At 40.2% G+C, this 17,419-nt stretch overlaps 1 protein-coding gene across 1 annotated transcript in view; it reads right to left on the reverse strand.

Annotated features, from left to right (window-relative positions):
• Nucleotides 1-1,137: 1,137 nt before the first annotated feature.
• Nucleotides 1,138-17,419, reverse strand: part of xkr6b (XK, Kell blood group complex subunit-related family, member 6b) — a 67,109-nt gene continuing 50,827 nt past the window's right edge. The window contains exons 2-3 of the mRNA XM_019345444.2: nucleotides 8,929-9,125; nucleotides 1,138-8,159 (exon numbers count right to left, since the gene is read on the reverse strand). Of these exons, the coding sequence (XP_019200989.1) occupies nucleotides 7,189-8,159; nucleotides 8,929-9,125 (1,168 nt within the window). The 3' untranslated portion in view covers nucleotides 1,138-7,188. The remainder of the gene's footprint in view (nucleotides 8,160-8,928; nucleotides 9,126-17,419) is intronic.

Consider the following 17,419-nt stretch of genomic DNA (forward strand, 5'->3'; position numbering starts at 1 on the left):
GGGCTGTCATCGATGGAAACGTCTTGACTCCAGTAGTTTAATATTTACATATTGATCGATTTTGGTTTTTTTTTAAAATGAAACATTTAAAAATGACTGAATTTATTTAGAAACCTAAAGGATTTAGAGAGTTTCTGTGAAGAGGAGTGGGCCAAAATTCCTCCTGAGTGACCAGCTATACAAGAAAAGTCTTACCTCCATCCTTGCCAAAAAGGGTTTCCCCACCAAGTAAGCCATGTTTTGCTTAGCTCCTTATGGGAAACTCAAAGTTGATGTGATTTTGCACAATATAAATAAAATGGAATTGAATTGCTTGGGGATCAAATACTTATTTAACTCAATAACATACAAATCAATTTTTACCTTTTGTGTAATGTGTTTTTTTTTTCTGGAGTGTTAGTTGATATTTTGCGTATCTCCATAAAAATTAAAGACTGTTTTTTTACCAGTTGTCTTTAACAGTCCAAGTTCAAACATGAAGATACACTTACTTGATTTAGTTGCAGTGGATCTGCAAAAGTATTGCATTTTGTCTTGTATTCCGGAGAGCCTGTTATTTTCAGCCCAGTATGAAAAATTGAATTACTGGAATTACCAAACAGTATATTTAAGTAAGGGTTCATTCTCAGGGTTCATTGCCATTGCAGGGTTTAAACAAGCTCAACTAAAGGATGTACATTTCTACTGTGAAGCATTTCTTGAACATACAGTTGTACTTACTGTTACTTACTAATCCCAACCTATGTGGGTCATGTTCAAAAACAGCTTTTCCTTTCTTACCCCAGCTGGTAAAAAAGTGAACCACCACTGTGCAATACCAAATTCTATGTGCAATAACCCAACTGTATATACATAACACTATTTATTACATATAACTTTTTTAAAACCAGCTTGTATATTTGTACATTTTATATATATTTCTTTCCCTCTGTTAATACTGTCCATATGTATATAGTGCTACAGAACTGTGCCCCCCCCCACCCCCAGCATGTTTGCACTGAGTAGGAGACGCTCTGTATCTCATTGTACAACCGTATAGTGACAATATTCTATTCTATTCTAAGTCCGACTGCAGTCACAGTCATCTGACAAAAATGTGAGACATGCATGTGAAGACATTACCGATATATAGTGCACTTTCAAATACTATATTTATTTTTCTCTTCTGGGATGAACAGTCTGATATATGAATCTACAGTAAGGCTTAACATTACATTTTCAGCATAATATTTCTCTTTTCATCTAAAAACCAAAACATACAAAAAAAACTTTAGCACCATATGTTATTAATAATATTCATATTGTTCCCAAAAATAGGGCGTAGGTACAATACTGGACATCAGTTTTGCTTCTTCTTCTTTTTTTTAAAGAATGGGGATTCCATGAAACAATTTACTTACATTTTATATTTAACAACAACAAAGAAATCATTCCTTATATGTACTCAATCACAACATGGGTCGTATGGGTCCACTTTCATAAACATGCTACATTTCGTAGCAAATTTTGAGTACTAACATTGTGCCAACTTTTGGAATACCCCGGATATACCATATAGCCTAGGGAGTATCCTGATAGATTTGTGAAATACACCAACAAGCTAACACAACCTATAAATTGATTGAATATAAACAAAGCAATATTTCCCAACACCTTTGATAACGATTCCAAAAAATCAGCAGCAATTAATATGACAACCATAGTCGCTTCGTTGGAATATCAAATCCATTTTCAAACAAAATATTACAGCCAATTCTACAATAACAACAGAAATAGATACACACAGATTAAGGACATATAGATGACAGGAATTTACAACACAGCAATCACGTTCTATATATATATATTTTACCCAAATTCCAGTAGCAGAAGTACATTTGTGCTCCTGTGTATTTGCTAAAAAGATGCATTTTGTCATCTGCCATTTTCATTCTGTCCGAAAAGAAAAAATCCTAGTGCAGACTGAATTATAGTAAAACAAAAACGTACTGTATGCGGAACCCAGTAGAATAAATCTTATATGAGCAGTAGAGTAACTATTGTTTTTTTTGTTTTTTTGTGCAGACTGGGAAATCAAAATGGCACCACTGAGAGCTGAGTTCTGCTGTAAACTGTGTGGATTTGAGGTGCTGGCTGTAGAGCATTTTGAGACTGCACGTTTGTGATATGCAGGATCTCTCAGTCAACTGGAAGGCTAAAGCCAAAGAGTGGACTCTTAGTCCACAGCGGTAGCACCTTTTTAAATGTATTTATTCAGCACCAGGTTATGAACAAAAACGTAAAGAAGGAACAAAAGTTTTTTTTAAAAAGAGAACGAAAATGCACCGTTTTTTAACATCTGAACATTCTGCCCCTGTGGCCAAACGGATGGTCATGACACAAAGGTATAGACTCGAACCAGGTCAAACACTACAATGGCCTGTTGCTACACATTAATGCAAAAATCAGAGGGTTTCTTGTGCAGTCGAGAGCACTTGCATGCTAAATGCTGAGGGTCACCTCACGATGAGTTATAAAGGCATGCTGGGAGGTGGTAGAAAATCCAGGAAATGAGGTTATTCAAAAGAGAAGCAGTGATTGGGCCTGTTTCGTGATCATTCCATAGTAAGAAGACGTAACAACTGATTTTTTGCGCTTTTTGTCATCAGTTTCTTCCACGTTGTATTCTAAACGCAGGCATTTTTGTTTTGGCTAGAGGACGTATTGTTCACACAAGACACAGAAAACGACACAGAAAGTTTACGCCTTGGCACTACAAATCATTCATAACTGCAAGACAGAAGAAGATGTAAAGGCATAGACGAAAGTACAAAAACAATCATTGGCCAAATCTTTCGGTATCTTGGCTGGTTATCTGCGACCGTGACTCTCCATCAAACACTTCAGAACTAACGATTTTAAACTGACTATTAACTGTTATATTGTTACTCGCCGAATCAGCTGTGGTTGGCGTCATACTCGAAAAGATGAGGAACCCTGGGTTCAAGTACAGAAGATGTTCAGTGTTGCCTTACTTTTTCTCCTGTGTCTTTGACATAACCAATTACTGGGTTTCACACAATACCCATCACTTGATTCTGTCACACATTAAAGTCCAGATGTAACATCATAATGAGGAAACAGCGCAGTCCTCAAGATGACATCTTAGATGAAACTGTAAGACTAAATAGCACTGTCAACGGAGGTGTTAGCTCACAGAATTGGGAACCTGGCTTGATCTGGTTTAGGGGGGGGGAAGGGGTCACAGACAGGAAGAATATTGTTTGGTGTTATCATCTTGGTGGGTGTGCTGGCACATGAAACAAGTAAAGAAAGACATTGGCATTTGTTGTTTGCGGACCTGGCTGCCATGGCTGGTTCGAAGCACCCAAAGTAACAAGGCACAACAAGGACTGAGAAGAGCAAGCTTTGCTGTTCAAATCCTCTTGCTGTGTTTTGTGGCTCTCGGACGATGTGGTGTTTGGAAGGTAACCTAACAGAAACTGTCCTGTGCGAGGGATTTCTCTGTGACCTTGTTTATGGTATAAAGTGTGGCAGCCTGAATGCTACACGAAATAGTATACTTCCTCCTCCCGCTTAAACCTGTGTGTAGCTTAGCTCTTGAGACCCGTGTATAATTGAAAGAAAAATACATAAAATCCGCTTATTATCTGGCTTCTAGCTAATCATTGTTACTAGTTACAGAATGTGACAAAGTGGTGATTGCTCTGTAGAAATATGTAAAATATACTGCATGTTCTATAAAAATCCAGAATTGTACATATAGACTCTTTGTAATTACTTTAACTGTCATTACTAGGGATGCACCAACGTATTGAACACTGGTATCAGTAGCAGCCTTGTCAACTAATATCGGCGTATCTGCTAAAATAATTATCTTTATCAGTTGGAGTGGTCAATATTCATCTGTTCTGTGATGACTAAGTGAAAAAAATTAGTATAGATATCTTTGACTCTCTGGCATAAAAGTGATAATAAATAACAACAACGTGGAAAACATTGGTATCGCCATTAACGATCAGTGCATCCCTAGCCATTATTATGCGTATTTTAATGACACGGTTACGCAGACGTAAATATTCTGCGTCACACGTCAAGCACCACTAAATGAAATGCAGCCCAGTTGTACATAATCTTGTTTATGACTCTATATAATACTGTCGTTCCACACACAACCACACATGCACACAAAAATGAATGAGTCACAGTGTATTTGCACCTGATTTGGACATGTGTCCACGTCTGGAAAAGGTCAGCAGTGTTTAGAAAGGATGCACTATATGCCAGGCAGCCAACTACCACAAAAAACTGCCCCTACGCCCGTTAATCACAATGAATAATCATTCCCACGGAGGAAATGAATAAATAAAAATGTGCAAACCATAATTTAGTGGTACAGTCCCAGCCGAGGAGTCGTCTAGGATGCAGTATGTTAAGGAAAAAAATGGAGACCCTTGAGGACATGCCTGGAGATGAGAACTGCATTGAGACACCCCTGAGTCAGCTGGTTCAGTGGTCTTGTTTTTTTGGTCCTGAGGAACCCCTGTATTGGCTGATTTAAGTGTTTTTTTAATTGTTTTTTAGATTTTTTTAGTTTAACAATACTTATTATTCATTATTTACTTATTAATGAACTATTAACATGGCTGTTCATTCACTACAACATAGAGGAACTATACTCTGGCTACTGTGGTAAACAGTGAACGAGTTGGTTATTTGCATACACATGTATATCTATACATATGGTGTGTTGGATGTTTGCTCCAGCCTAGCTGACCCAACAGCTCTCAATTACTCAGGGCTGAACAGCGCTTTTACGCTGAAGGGTGGCAGACCCTGGATGTTGAAGCTCTTGGTCATGGCAGTGTACCTCATTGCATGTTCTCATGTCAGGATCTCAGTTTGTTTCAGCCTCAACTATGCTGTTCAGTTACCAGAGAGTGTGAGAGTGTTTTCACAGGAGTGCACCAAAGCCCAGCACCGCAGAGACAAGGAAGAGGGCGGAGCAGCAACCAAGGATGGAGCCGAACAATCGGCAGGAGAACAGAATCGTGGGAAAGGGCTGGGGACACACACGCACCCACAACCGTTCAAGCATACTTGATAACACTTCAGTACACGCTGGGCCAAACATTCACCTTTTCACACGATCATTCAAGGAATCATACGTAACTTCAATCAGGCCCTTTGCCACGATCTGCCCTCGTGTTCTTTTCCAACCCTGGCAAAAACCCTCTTTCACCTTTAGCCCTGAGTCACATGGTGTCTGCCTTTTACAGTACGATGTTAGCAGGCACGTGAGGCCACAGCAAAGCAGAAAGCCAGTGAGCCAGGGGAAAAAGGAATCTCTGTGTTGCATAGAGCTCTTGGGCATCCCTTGTTGGGTGCATTTGTACTAATGCCTCATACTAAAGTCATGCCAAACACTACAATGTAAAAAACACACATTATATACGTATTCAGATGAGTCATCGAGTAAATAGATACAATTGAAGTATGAAAAGCATTCTTTTTTTCTCATGAATCGTAGCCCTCTCTGGAAATGTTAGTCGAGCTCCTTTGACTTCGAAGGATCACTGCGTTCACTTCTTCGAGTGAATTCAGTGTTCGTCCCTTGGGTATCGGTTTTGGAGAGCTCCTGCAGATTCAGCAGGAGATGTATTTAAGTGTATAATTGCTGTACAGCAGGCCTTTAGATGGCACACATTTTGCACAGACTCATTCAACTGGTTCAAAGGGGGGGCAGAATAAATTGGAAAGACAGTACTGTAAGATACGATTTGGCTTTGTTTCAACTGCGCTATAGCAGGTGTCAGCACAGTTGCCCTGTACACCCATATAAGAGCATCATCTCTTTTAGGGCACACCGATGTTGAGGAGTATATACCTTTTAACATGGCGATGTTAGAAAAGTGTGGTCTGGCAAAATATAAAGCTATGTCAGTAACTATCAATGTGGACACAAATATGCACTGAAGTATAATAGCACAGAAATATCTTCTCAGACCTCTTTTTTTTCTTCCAATAACTTATTACAGGGCTTTGCAGCTGATAAGTGTGCATTACCTAAACCATTTTTTAAAATATAAAAACAACATAGGGAGGTTGAAAAAGGATTCAAAAGGGAATGGTGGAGGATTCCTTGAAGGCTGTCTCTGCACTTTGCTCCTTCCCTCTTTGTTAAACACCTCTAATCTTTTTTGTGTTTGGAATGTTTTTCATATGATTTTCTACTTCCTCACAAATTTAGAAAACGTTGTGCTCATTTCTACTACAGTCCCTTCATTGTGTTTTGTTATCTCAAGTGCTGTCACAACCATATGGGAAAAAAAATACAATTATAAGTTAAGGCATGCTGTTAGAGCTTGCCTCCACTGGAGGGCAGTCTGTACTATAAAAATGGATTGTGTGGGTAAAACTGATTGAAGGTCAGTGTGCTTCATTTTTCTTCCATGCAGGCTGTAGTTTCGATTTGAAATTTGTAACAAAAGTAGCATAGCCGGGACGCTCTTGTGCCATATAAGCTTGCAGAAGGGAGATATATTCAGAACTGTTTCTTTTGGACAAATTTTTGATTGTGTGCATCGTTAGAATTTACAGAATCATTAAAGGAATTTTAGGCTGAGGACTTCGTAAACATTATCATATAGTTCAATGAGTTACATAAAGAATGGTGGTAAATGTGGGGATATGCAAAGACCTGCCCCCTCTGAGACTCTCCTCCATCATTCCCAGCAGGCTTTGCGCAAGTCCCAGGGACATACAGTATGCCCTTCACAAGTATTCACAGGTTCAATCACCAATACAGTATAATGCATTAAACACATTTCATAATGAAACATTCATATGTTATCTACACTCTCATACATAATCCCCCTCTATCAGTGTAGAGGGATTTGTTTATATCACATAACATATTTTAGGTTCATAATTTTCTCTCTGTACTGTATGTTTATTTCCAAAAATAAATCATGACTGTGTGTTTAGACTGTCTTAACAGATTTCCGGTTGACAAAACACACATCTCCTGCAGGAAATTGAGTGAATACGGATGAGAGAAGGAAAGAGTCGAAATGCGGGATGGAAAGAGATCATATCTGGAGAGAAGGAAAGGGGAGAAGTGAAAGAAAATAAGAGCATGTTTATCATAATGTGAACGAGGGGATGAGAGAGCTGTGGGAGAAGCCTTCAGAGGGAGGATTCATACTGCAGGAGTTCATAAAGAAGTGGACCGTCCCTGTACCTGATGCCCACCGCATTAGGGCTAACATACTGCAGCACATTTATGGTCCTGCGCAGGCGCCGATCCACAAAGTGTGCATCCCAGGCTGGGTAACGTTTTCTGGGCATGTCTATCTTGATGAGTGGACCCTCAGGTCGGATGGGCCTACCAGCTGCATCCACAGGCTCTGTGGACCTCACCTGGAAAACCGGAAGGCAGGTGTCCGTGGCTGTTTCGTCTGACTCCACATATTCCCCTGCCAGACCCCGTGTTGGAGTGGCCTGGGAGCCACGGGGCCCTGGTGTGGGAGCCATCGGCTCAGCTTCAGGGGGTAACGGAAGGCCCCACAACAGCTCAGCACAGCAGGAGCTGGCCAGCACCCTCAGTCGGGGGCCCATGGGGTGTAGGACCCCGTAGTAGAGAACCATACAGGCCACACCTGAGGCAAAGCACAGGAAGACGCCGCAGAGGGCAAAAGAGGCATAGGCGTCAGTGGTGGCTGGGTCGCGATACGCATACCAAAGGGAGCTGAGGATGGCATTTTCTAACAGTACTACTGTGTAATAGGCCACCATTCTGTACCGTGTCCGGCCCTCTCGTACATTGAACCAGCAGAAGACATAGACCACACCCACCACCATGTTGAACAGTACCTCCTCCCACTTGGACATGCAGAAATCAGTGCCGCCATGGATGACCCAGAAAGCCATGGCACACCAATGGAGCACCACAAAAATGCCAAAGTAGATGTGGAAAACAGAGGCAAAGAGGGCAAAGGAGAGCACCCGTGAAGAGATGGTAAAAAGGCGCCAGAACAGATGCACCAGGGCACCTCTGTAACTCATGCTCTTCTTGTCGTCACGTGAATCACGCAGAAGCTTGTGGTAAGAGGCTAGCACCCATGCCAGGGACAGGAGGGAGGACACGGCAGAAAGACCTAGAGAAAATGAAAGGAGAGAGGAAACAAAAGCAGAGGAACGCTAAGAATTAAAAAGATACTGACACCTACTGACAGATGGTTCTAAAAACATCCGAGAGAAGTTTCCAGTTTCATCTTTAAGCATGAATCATAACCTGAAGATTTATGGTTTTATCCTGGACTTGCTGCTGTTCCTAGCAAACAGTATGTTTTATTACATCCAAAGCAATCCATCACATTTTTTGAAAGGCATGTTATTACCAGGATGATCCCACGTCATCCAGTCAACACAGTCTCTGTTTAGTGCACCAATTCAGTTTCCTTAAGACATATATAATTGTACAGACAGCAGATATGTCAGAGCAGTAACCTGCTGCATGAAAAATGATAGAGTATTATCTGCAGAGCAGAAACATGCTGCCTCTCTGCAAACGTATTGATGGTGTTTCTAAAGACACCCCAGTGGAGAAGGGTATCACTTGTATGATTGAATTGCCTTCCTTGGGGAACTGTATTCCAAGAGAAAACTAGAATTGCAAAAGAGGTTTCAGTAACAAGAGTGGTGAGTGTTGGAAACCTGATACAAGTGGTGAAGACTGCTGGTAACGCTAAATAAGCTGATATGTGAACTCCACAAAAAATGGACTGTCGCGTGGAGATTATGGAGGCAAGTGACGACCTCAGTACGAGTTTGATGCATAACACACAAAAAAAGAAAATGTCTTGAACTGTCAGCAAAATGTCAGAATCAAATGTTCCTCATGCACAGCCTTAGAGAAGCCCTTACACTGCAGCCACTCAGTCTTGTTGCTCTGGATCATGATGCAGAGCTGCAGCACCAGCTGAGGGGCGCTTTCTAAGAAAGTCTCCAGCAGCCGCAACATGTTGACATCGGCATACTCGTACATCATAGCCCAGTAAAAACGCCGCTGGTTCTCCTTCTGCCGGTGGCTTTGAATGCCGAGGTACATCGTGCGGATGTATCTGCAGAGAGAGAGAGAGAGAGGGGTGGAGGAGGCGAAGAATTAGACAGTTCCAGCGTTCGAGTCTTTTACAGTTTACACAATAATAAATACTTTACACTATTTATGCAAAACAGGCAAAAATGTAAGTATGAAATCACTTATTTTGACCACACTAGAGGGCATTCTTAGCAGCATTAAAAAAAGGAAACATATCCACATGCTTTACCAGCAATATATTGATGAGTTCTGTGCCTCAAGCTAACTTTTGCAGTGCGCTGTAGAGTTAAAACTGATAAAACAGAAAAAAACCAAGAAGGAAAATAACCATGGTAACCTATCCTAACAGTCTAAGAAATTCATTGCTCATTTTATTAGGCACAACTGTGACATCTAATACAACACAATCCAATACAACATTAATACAACTTTATGAAGTTCCTTCATTTTCAGTTTTTGTAGATATGATAGTTTGGTTTTTATTATTGAGGTCATATTGGGTTTATATTTATATTACACAGAGAATATGTTAATGGGGTGGACCCAATATCACAAACACATTTAAATATAACGCAGGTAAGAACCGCTCACAGTGATCTAATAATAAACAAAGTAGTGTTATCACTTTTTGACAATTACAGCAAAAAAATAGAATCACAGGTGCATCTTAATAAATTTTTGGGTGACTATGCTATATATCCAACTGTGTAATCACATAATCAGCTCTTAATGGGGAAAATTCAATTTTCAGATTGCTAACAGTTTAAGTAGACTTTAATGGTTCAAATATTTATTGGATCTTGCAAAACCTTGTGAATTTTGAGTGATAAAATTGTGATAAAACAAATACAGGCTTGAAATCAAACAAAAAGTATGATTTGTAGCATAGACGGAGCTCTTTCTAAAGCAGAAAAAAACACCACTGGTATGACCACATTGAAAACGCACGATCGTCTCTCTGGCCTCTGAAGGTGCGGTGATCAAACTTGTTATTAAAGTAGGACACGGATAGTAAGCAAGGCAATAATAATAAGACTCATATTGTCAGCTGGTGCAGTGGCTACTTTCATGACTGAAGGGGTTTCATAATGGTGAAGTGACTCTGATGAAGCCGGAGAATTAGGTAACGCAGCTGAGATGTGGCAGCTAAGTGAATCTCACTTCTGGTGCAATCAACGCTGTACTACTCTCCATACCGTGCCACGTTCAAATTATAATGAGATTTCAGAAAGTTTTCCAAGTTCAGGTCTGTATGAGCTCACTGTGATCCCTATTGTGGTCAGGAACGTCTCACAACATGCTTAAAAATCCTCTTTGGAAATATCAATCCACCCAACAGAACAAAAAAAAAAAAGTAAAACAACAAAATCAAAGCAGGGCTGTTTCTTCTTTCTAGAGAAAACTGTTATCATAAATGACTATGACAGTTATAGTGGTTTATAGTTATCTTAACAGTCACTTCCTCTATTGCATATTGGGTGGTAGCTGCAGGGTCTATCTGCCTGAGCTGGCAGAGTGGCCAGATAAATCCAGCACTTGATGTGAAGGCAGTCAACCGAGGACAATAGTGTAGCAAGGACAGAAATAGACTAGACAGTAGCACTCCCCAAAACAAACAGAGAACCAAAGGATCTAAATGCAGCTCCTAAAAGTGAGACCCAAATTCACTGCAGCGTAACAAACACAACCAGAAAATGCTTATGAGTGGTTTTCAGCATAATTAGCTTTTGCATTTGGGTACTGGGTAAGAGATTACTGTTTAATTTGAAATGCGGCTGAGAACAGTGCACTGTAAAGAATGCATTTGTCAAATAGAGTCTGACTGATTTTGGTCACTGTTTTGAAGGAGATTCCTCCTTACCATAAAACTCCAATTAAGACAGAAGACTTTCAGTTAAATGTGAGAACACTTAATATACATATGGTACATAATTACTTGTGCTCAAGCTGTAATTGATGACCTCTATATATGCTTTGTTTCCGTGGAATGACAATATGATTATCCTCCAACATAAGGATCTATGTAGTGTAGCAAAATGAGGGTGTAGATACACAGCTTTATATCTCAGGATAGGGGTCTTTGGCCCATCAAATGTAGCAATGTAGCAATATTTTAACATTTTCCTCAGTAAAACCTGACTTCTTAGTAAACTTCTTGACTCACTCTTTCACTACATGACACAGTTTCCATTGTTTTCAGGTCTTGCTGTTATGACACAGCATAATCACTGTCGTACTGTAGGTGAGCTACAGCCATCCCAAATTCTGCTGCAATTGTATGGCCAGTACTTTGTTATATTACCTTATTCCACTTTATAAATCTGACATATGTACATGACATTAGACAGCTGATAATGCTACACTATTTAATCTGCAAAGAGGAGATAAGGAGGAGTTCAGTATGCATATTATGCATATTAAAACCAGTGTATCTACATTACCATAACTTTTAGAAATGTCTGATTTTTCTGCTATTTTTGATCTTTTAAAAACTAAAATATTAGGAATATTTAATAATATTTAGTTATTTATACCCCAATAAACAAAACTTTTAATGATATAGTAATGAAACATTTTCACTTTGGCCAAAATATAACTGTCAGCGCAGGAAAAAAAATCTTAATCTGCAGACTTTAGACACTAGCTGTATAATGAGGTACATGTTCATGGTTTAACAGTAGGTTTCATACTGTCATTAGCAGAATTGAAAATGTGGTTGATAAATAGAATAAAAATGGCATAAAACATACATAACCATGAAATACGCATACAGTATAAAGTTTTTGAACTTACTGTAATAGATCTGTTCTGTTCTTAAAGTTGTTATATAAAGCCCTTCCATGCAGTGGGATTGCATGGAGTAATGTAAAGCAGAGCTAGATCTGGCTTGGCAAGGAAATTAGGAGCACAGGGATGAAGGTTTTTCTCAGGACAGTGGATAAGAGGAACAACAGAGGGGCAAAATGGGCAAGTTTTTTGGCATCAATAGCTCTGGGCTGCAAGAGGCACCATTATATTCAGAGGTAAAGGCTGGCATTCCGTGACATTTTCTGTGAGACTGGTAAATGTCAGATGGAACAAGTCAACCCCACTCCCTCACTAATGACATGCCACAGAGACCTACACAGGCCCTTTGTCTCCATCCCCCAGTTTCCATTAGCCTGTGTTCCACTGATACGTCTCACTAGTTTGTAGTGCCACCATCAGAAACAGTAATCTTCATGGCCGTCATAGCTTGTGCACTTAAAAAAATATAGAAATGAGCAGCTGTGGTTAGCCACAGCAGTGTTTTGAGCTAAATGCTACTGCCAGCATGCTAACATGAGTGAAATAATGCTAGCAGGCTGATGCTAAACAGGGTCACCATCACAATTGAGCATTAGCACTTTAATACTATTGGCACTAGTCATTAATGTTGTGGTTTTCCTTTTTTTTTGTGAGACATATTGTGGTACCACAGTGGTGCAGTGATTAGCACTATCAGCAAGACTCCGCTGGAGCCTCCCTGTGTTGGGTTTACTTGTCTGCGTGGGTTCTCTCCAGGTGACCTGGCTTCCTCCTACAGTCCAAAGACATGCATATTAGGTTAACTAGCGATTTTAAATGGGCAACAAGTTTGAGTGCTTGTCTGTCTCTCTGTTTTAGCCCTGCAATGGACTGCCAACCGTCCAGTATGTACCCCACATCTTGCACTGTGACAGCTGGGGTAGGTTCCTGGCTAAAAATGGAGGTCAAAACTCCAATCCCTGAGAAACAGCTTAATTAAGCATGCTAGTTGAGCTTCAAAAAAAACAAAAACAAAGAACAAAACTGAATTTCAATAGCATTCTTCATAGGTATTGACATAATTCACTAATAAACATTATGTGTGAGTTCAATAAGGAATATATGTATTCACTTCACTTCTTTACAATGCTTCCTTTATTTTGTACTGTTAAACTTAATACTGACATTTTTGTAGTCCAATCATTTTCTTTCCCACATTCTGTGATACAATCAGCCTCTGTTCTATGTACTTTAAATATCAGTACGTATCTGTCATTCTGCCTTTCAGACTATGCACACAACCCTCCTCCTCCCCATCTCTGCCTCGCCCTGGCCACTCAGAGGCTAATTGCCAAATTGTATATTAATGGAATTCTATCTCAGTGTTCAGTTCTTCAGAATGAGCCCTCCTTTTTCAATTGTTATAAATCTCTATATTGGTGCAGTAACCAACAAGGCAACAACGCTTTACAATGACAGAGCTATCCCCAAAACACAATTTAAAATGCACAGTAATGGCAACTTGTTGGTTTGTAATACGACAAGCTCCTTACTGCTTACCTCAATATTATTATTATTATTATTAATACTAATAATAATAATGATAATAATAGTAGTAGTAGGAGGAGGAGGAGGAGTAATACTAATACATCAAAAGAACTGCCATGGATGGATAGCACTGTATTTTAAAAGTGATATGATTGCAGTTTTTGAAAAATGACCAAAACTGAGAAAAATCTGGGTCAACAAAACAAAACATGTCAAAGAGAATATTTAATGAAAAGGTTAAAAAAAAGTATGACACATTTTAATGCCCGAGGACAACAGTTGACAGGTGACGAAGTACAGGTAGAAATAATTACTTAGAGCAGACACTCACAGGGGTGAGAAAACAAAGAAAAAGGGGGAAGCAAAAATGTTAAAAGAAAGTGATTATCTAACTAAACTAAGTGACTTTAAAAATTAAAGATTGGACCTATAAAAAGCCACAGACAGGATGTGTAGGAAACAAAGAAATGGAAGAAAAACTACAATAATGGGACAGGAACTAAAAAGAAACTAAATGACAATATTCTAGCCCTCAATTTATTTTTAGACTGCTTCAGCACGTATACCTAAAGACATAAAACTAAACGACACCTGTCATTTACTCTCGTCTGCTGTTTTCTTTTCTCATAATAAACTTTGTTAGTTCATACTGCTTTGGATTCAGCAAAAAAACTTGTTGAGTTAAACACTTTGGGTTTCAGGGCTGTCAGAAAAATCCAAGCTCACTTCATCATGTATCCAACACACACACACACACACACACACACACACACACACATACACAAACACATAGCACGTTCCCTCCCTACAATCTCACACACATCCTGCGATTGTGATGCATACTGTTAACACTCCCACTGTGCCTTTTCAGATGTAGTAACACACAAACGTCTTCTGAGAAATAAGCGCATGCATACACACAAAGATGGATACATGATTGCGCACACATACTTGTCACCGCGGTAGGTAATAGGGGGGGGGATTTCCTTTCTTTTTCCAGGCACATTTGTCAGACGGATCCATCTCTGCCCCTCTCTCCTCGTCCCCTCCCCGACCCGACCCTCTCTCCACTTAGGCTGGGGTACTCCTCGAGTCCCTGATGCGTTTTCCTCTCCCCTCCTTTCCCTTTTAGGTCCATAGCTCCTCTACAGGGCTCCTCATGAATTATTTGTGGCGAGATCATAGCGATCACTCATGGCTCGTTAGGCAGCGTACGCATGGCCTAACAGCTCGATGCGATGCTGGGGTCATGTTCCAAGACCAGCTGTCTGCTATTGCTGTCAGAGTGCAGGCAGCCATTAAAAGCTCCCATCACCATGGCACATTGCACCCATGTATACAATCACAACCACGAGGTCTTTCTACCTTTTAAATATACTAACCAAAGCAAGACGGGAGCGCTAAAGGACAAATCCGGACATTGAACTGTATTATTTGTATGACATCTTGAGATCAGAGCATGAGCTGCATTAAGAGATGGGTGGAATGACAAACTCACACCATGTGGAAGACTTGGCTACGTTTTTCCTCCTTCTCCTCCAAAGTCATTGACCACTGAGTCATCCAACCACCCTTACACTAATCTCTCGAGAGTGCGGTTAAAAGGATCACACACAAACACACACGCACCTTGCCAAGTTTAACAGCATCTGTCTTCTCAGTCATGCTCGTGGGAAGGCTCAGCAGCTCAGGCTGTATTCATATCTTGTCATAGGCTGATTCATAAGACAATCACAAGCAGCATGAAGCAGAGCTCATGCATCAGCTGAAACAGGTGGGAATCTTGCAGAACACTAAGCACAGGGGACATGTAACATACGCAAGGTCTGTGGGTATATAAAAAAGTGTGTGTGTGTGTGTGTCTAAGGTGGAGGCAATGCCAGCTGCAATGAGTCACACCCTGAGTCACTCCATGGGGCTGCACATCGACTCTCAATGAGGTTTAAACCTCCTTTATCAGAGAGTTTTACACCTCTATCCCTCTGGCTTGATATCTTTACTTTTTATGCCTTTATCTCTTTTCAGAACACTTATACACTTTCTTCTGGGATGGGATTAAGTTTTCTTCTGTTCTAGGCAAAGTGGTTATAACACGTACTACTTCTTCCAGCACCAGCCTTCATGAATTTAACTGTAGAAAACATCCCATTGCGAGTCCATACTTTCACAATATACCACAACCTTGAAAATTCAGTGTATGTTAAGACCTGTTATAACAGCCTCAGTAAAACTCTCGAATAGCACTTGCAACAATTAATTAATAATTAATTTATTAATTAGCCGACTGACAGAAAATGAACAAGCCTAATCACTGTACTCACTAATTATTATTACATAAAAATGGTCTTTAAAAAAGAAGAAAAAAGAAAAAAAATGCCAGACACTGGAGTTTTTTGAAAGGAAGATTTACTGATTTTTTTTTCTCTTTTTCCATTTCAGGCTTGCAGAAGGTGCTGGAGGTAATCCCAGCTGTTATAGGGTGAGAGGCACTGTACACCCTGGTACACCCAGGTCACCAGCCTGTCACACCACTACTACAGAGAGACAGACAGCCATGTCACTCACATTCACACCTACAGCCAACTTAAATTCACCGATTGACCTGAAAGTACCTGCAGAGAAGCCACACAGGCAGAGAGAGAACATGCAAACGTCACACAGAAAGGTCCCAATAGATTCAAAGCGCTTAAAAAAAAAAAAAGGTCTTTAGACTAAACTACAAACTAAAACTAAACTAAAACTTGGTTTTGGATGATGGTGATGTTGTTTACTCTTAGGCAAAAAAAGTACTATAACATAACAATTAATTTATTGTTCAGTTTATCTCTTTCAGCTTGTACATCGTTCTGGCCTGTCTAACTTTACTGGACAACCTTTCCACTCATACAGAAAACAGAATATTGTAACTGAAGGATGGCGGGTCAAGGAGTCAAAGTCACACACAGACTTTCACAGAATTTTCACGTGTGTGTGTGTGTATATATATGTATGTGTGGGCCTCATTATGAACACACATACCAACACTAACTCCAGTAAAATCGTTTTGGGAATGCACAAAGTGATGTAACATACACACAATCTCTTCTTTACCGCAGTCACATACCGTATGTAAGCACAGGGATGGATGCTTCTGTCTTGCACAACATCTCACGGAGATGTCAGCAGGGGCAACAAACAGATAGCTGTCTATGTATGATTGGCTACATAGCATTAGCATTACTTTAGTCAAGCATCAGAAGTAATGCTTGACTTCCGAAGGAAAACATTATACTTTCACTCCACCAGTGAGGTCAGCACGGGTCTGCTCGTTGCTCAAGGACATTTAAGGAGGCCGTGTTATGAATCAGTCAGTTTTCTTTTTCTTTTTGCCCTTTCCAGTCAATGGAAGTGTCACAACTCTGGCAGGAGCTTAACAGTGATGTCAGTGTTGTGTTATTCATCAGTTGCCAATTTGTAGCATGCCAGTGAAAACTGTTACAGCAAACATCTCTTCTAGTCAACATTTTAGCTTCCAGTAGGGAAAAAAGAAAAGGGGTCAAAATGTTGTTTTTTTTAAATGTTAACATTTCCAGCACTTATAGGATTTTTGCACTTTCCAGAAACACTTTGTGGTTCAGTGCGGCTCAACTTTAACAGCATACACTGATCCTATATCAGATATGTATTTATCCTCCTTAGGGTGAAGAATAGCTCTGGATGAAAAGCTGGTAGAGTTTAGATCTGAGTCCCAGAGCCAGATCCACTTACATACAAACACACACCGATGTGTGACCAGTGACTTCGGGTGATTCTGACACTGAGAGGTGCTGGAATTTTGAATGGAGACCAGGTTGACATGATGCAAGCTGAAAGCGACGGGGAGCGGCAGGCTGAGATGCGAGACGCTTTGTCAACTCTGCTCCGCCTTGTCAGTTCTTAGAGTTTCTAATGGTTAACCAGCTCTGACGTTTCGACTAAATGTTATCGCTGTAATTGTAACACGTCTCACACACACACTATGTT

This window comes from Oreochromis niloticus, linkage group LG15, assembly GCF_001858045.2.
Source record: "Oreochromis niloticus isolate F11D_XX linkage group LG15, O_niloticus_UMD_NMBU, whole genome shotgun sequence".
NCBI classification, from domain to species: Eukaryota; Metazoa; Chordata; class Actinopteri; order Cichliformes; family Cichlidae; genus Oreochromis; species Oreochromis niloticus.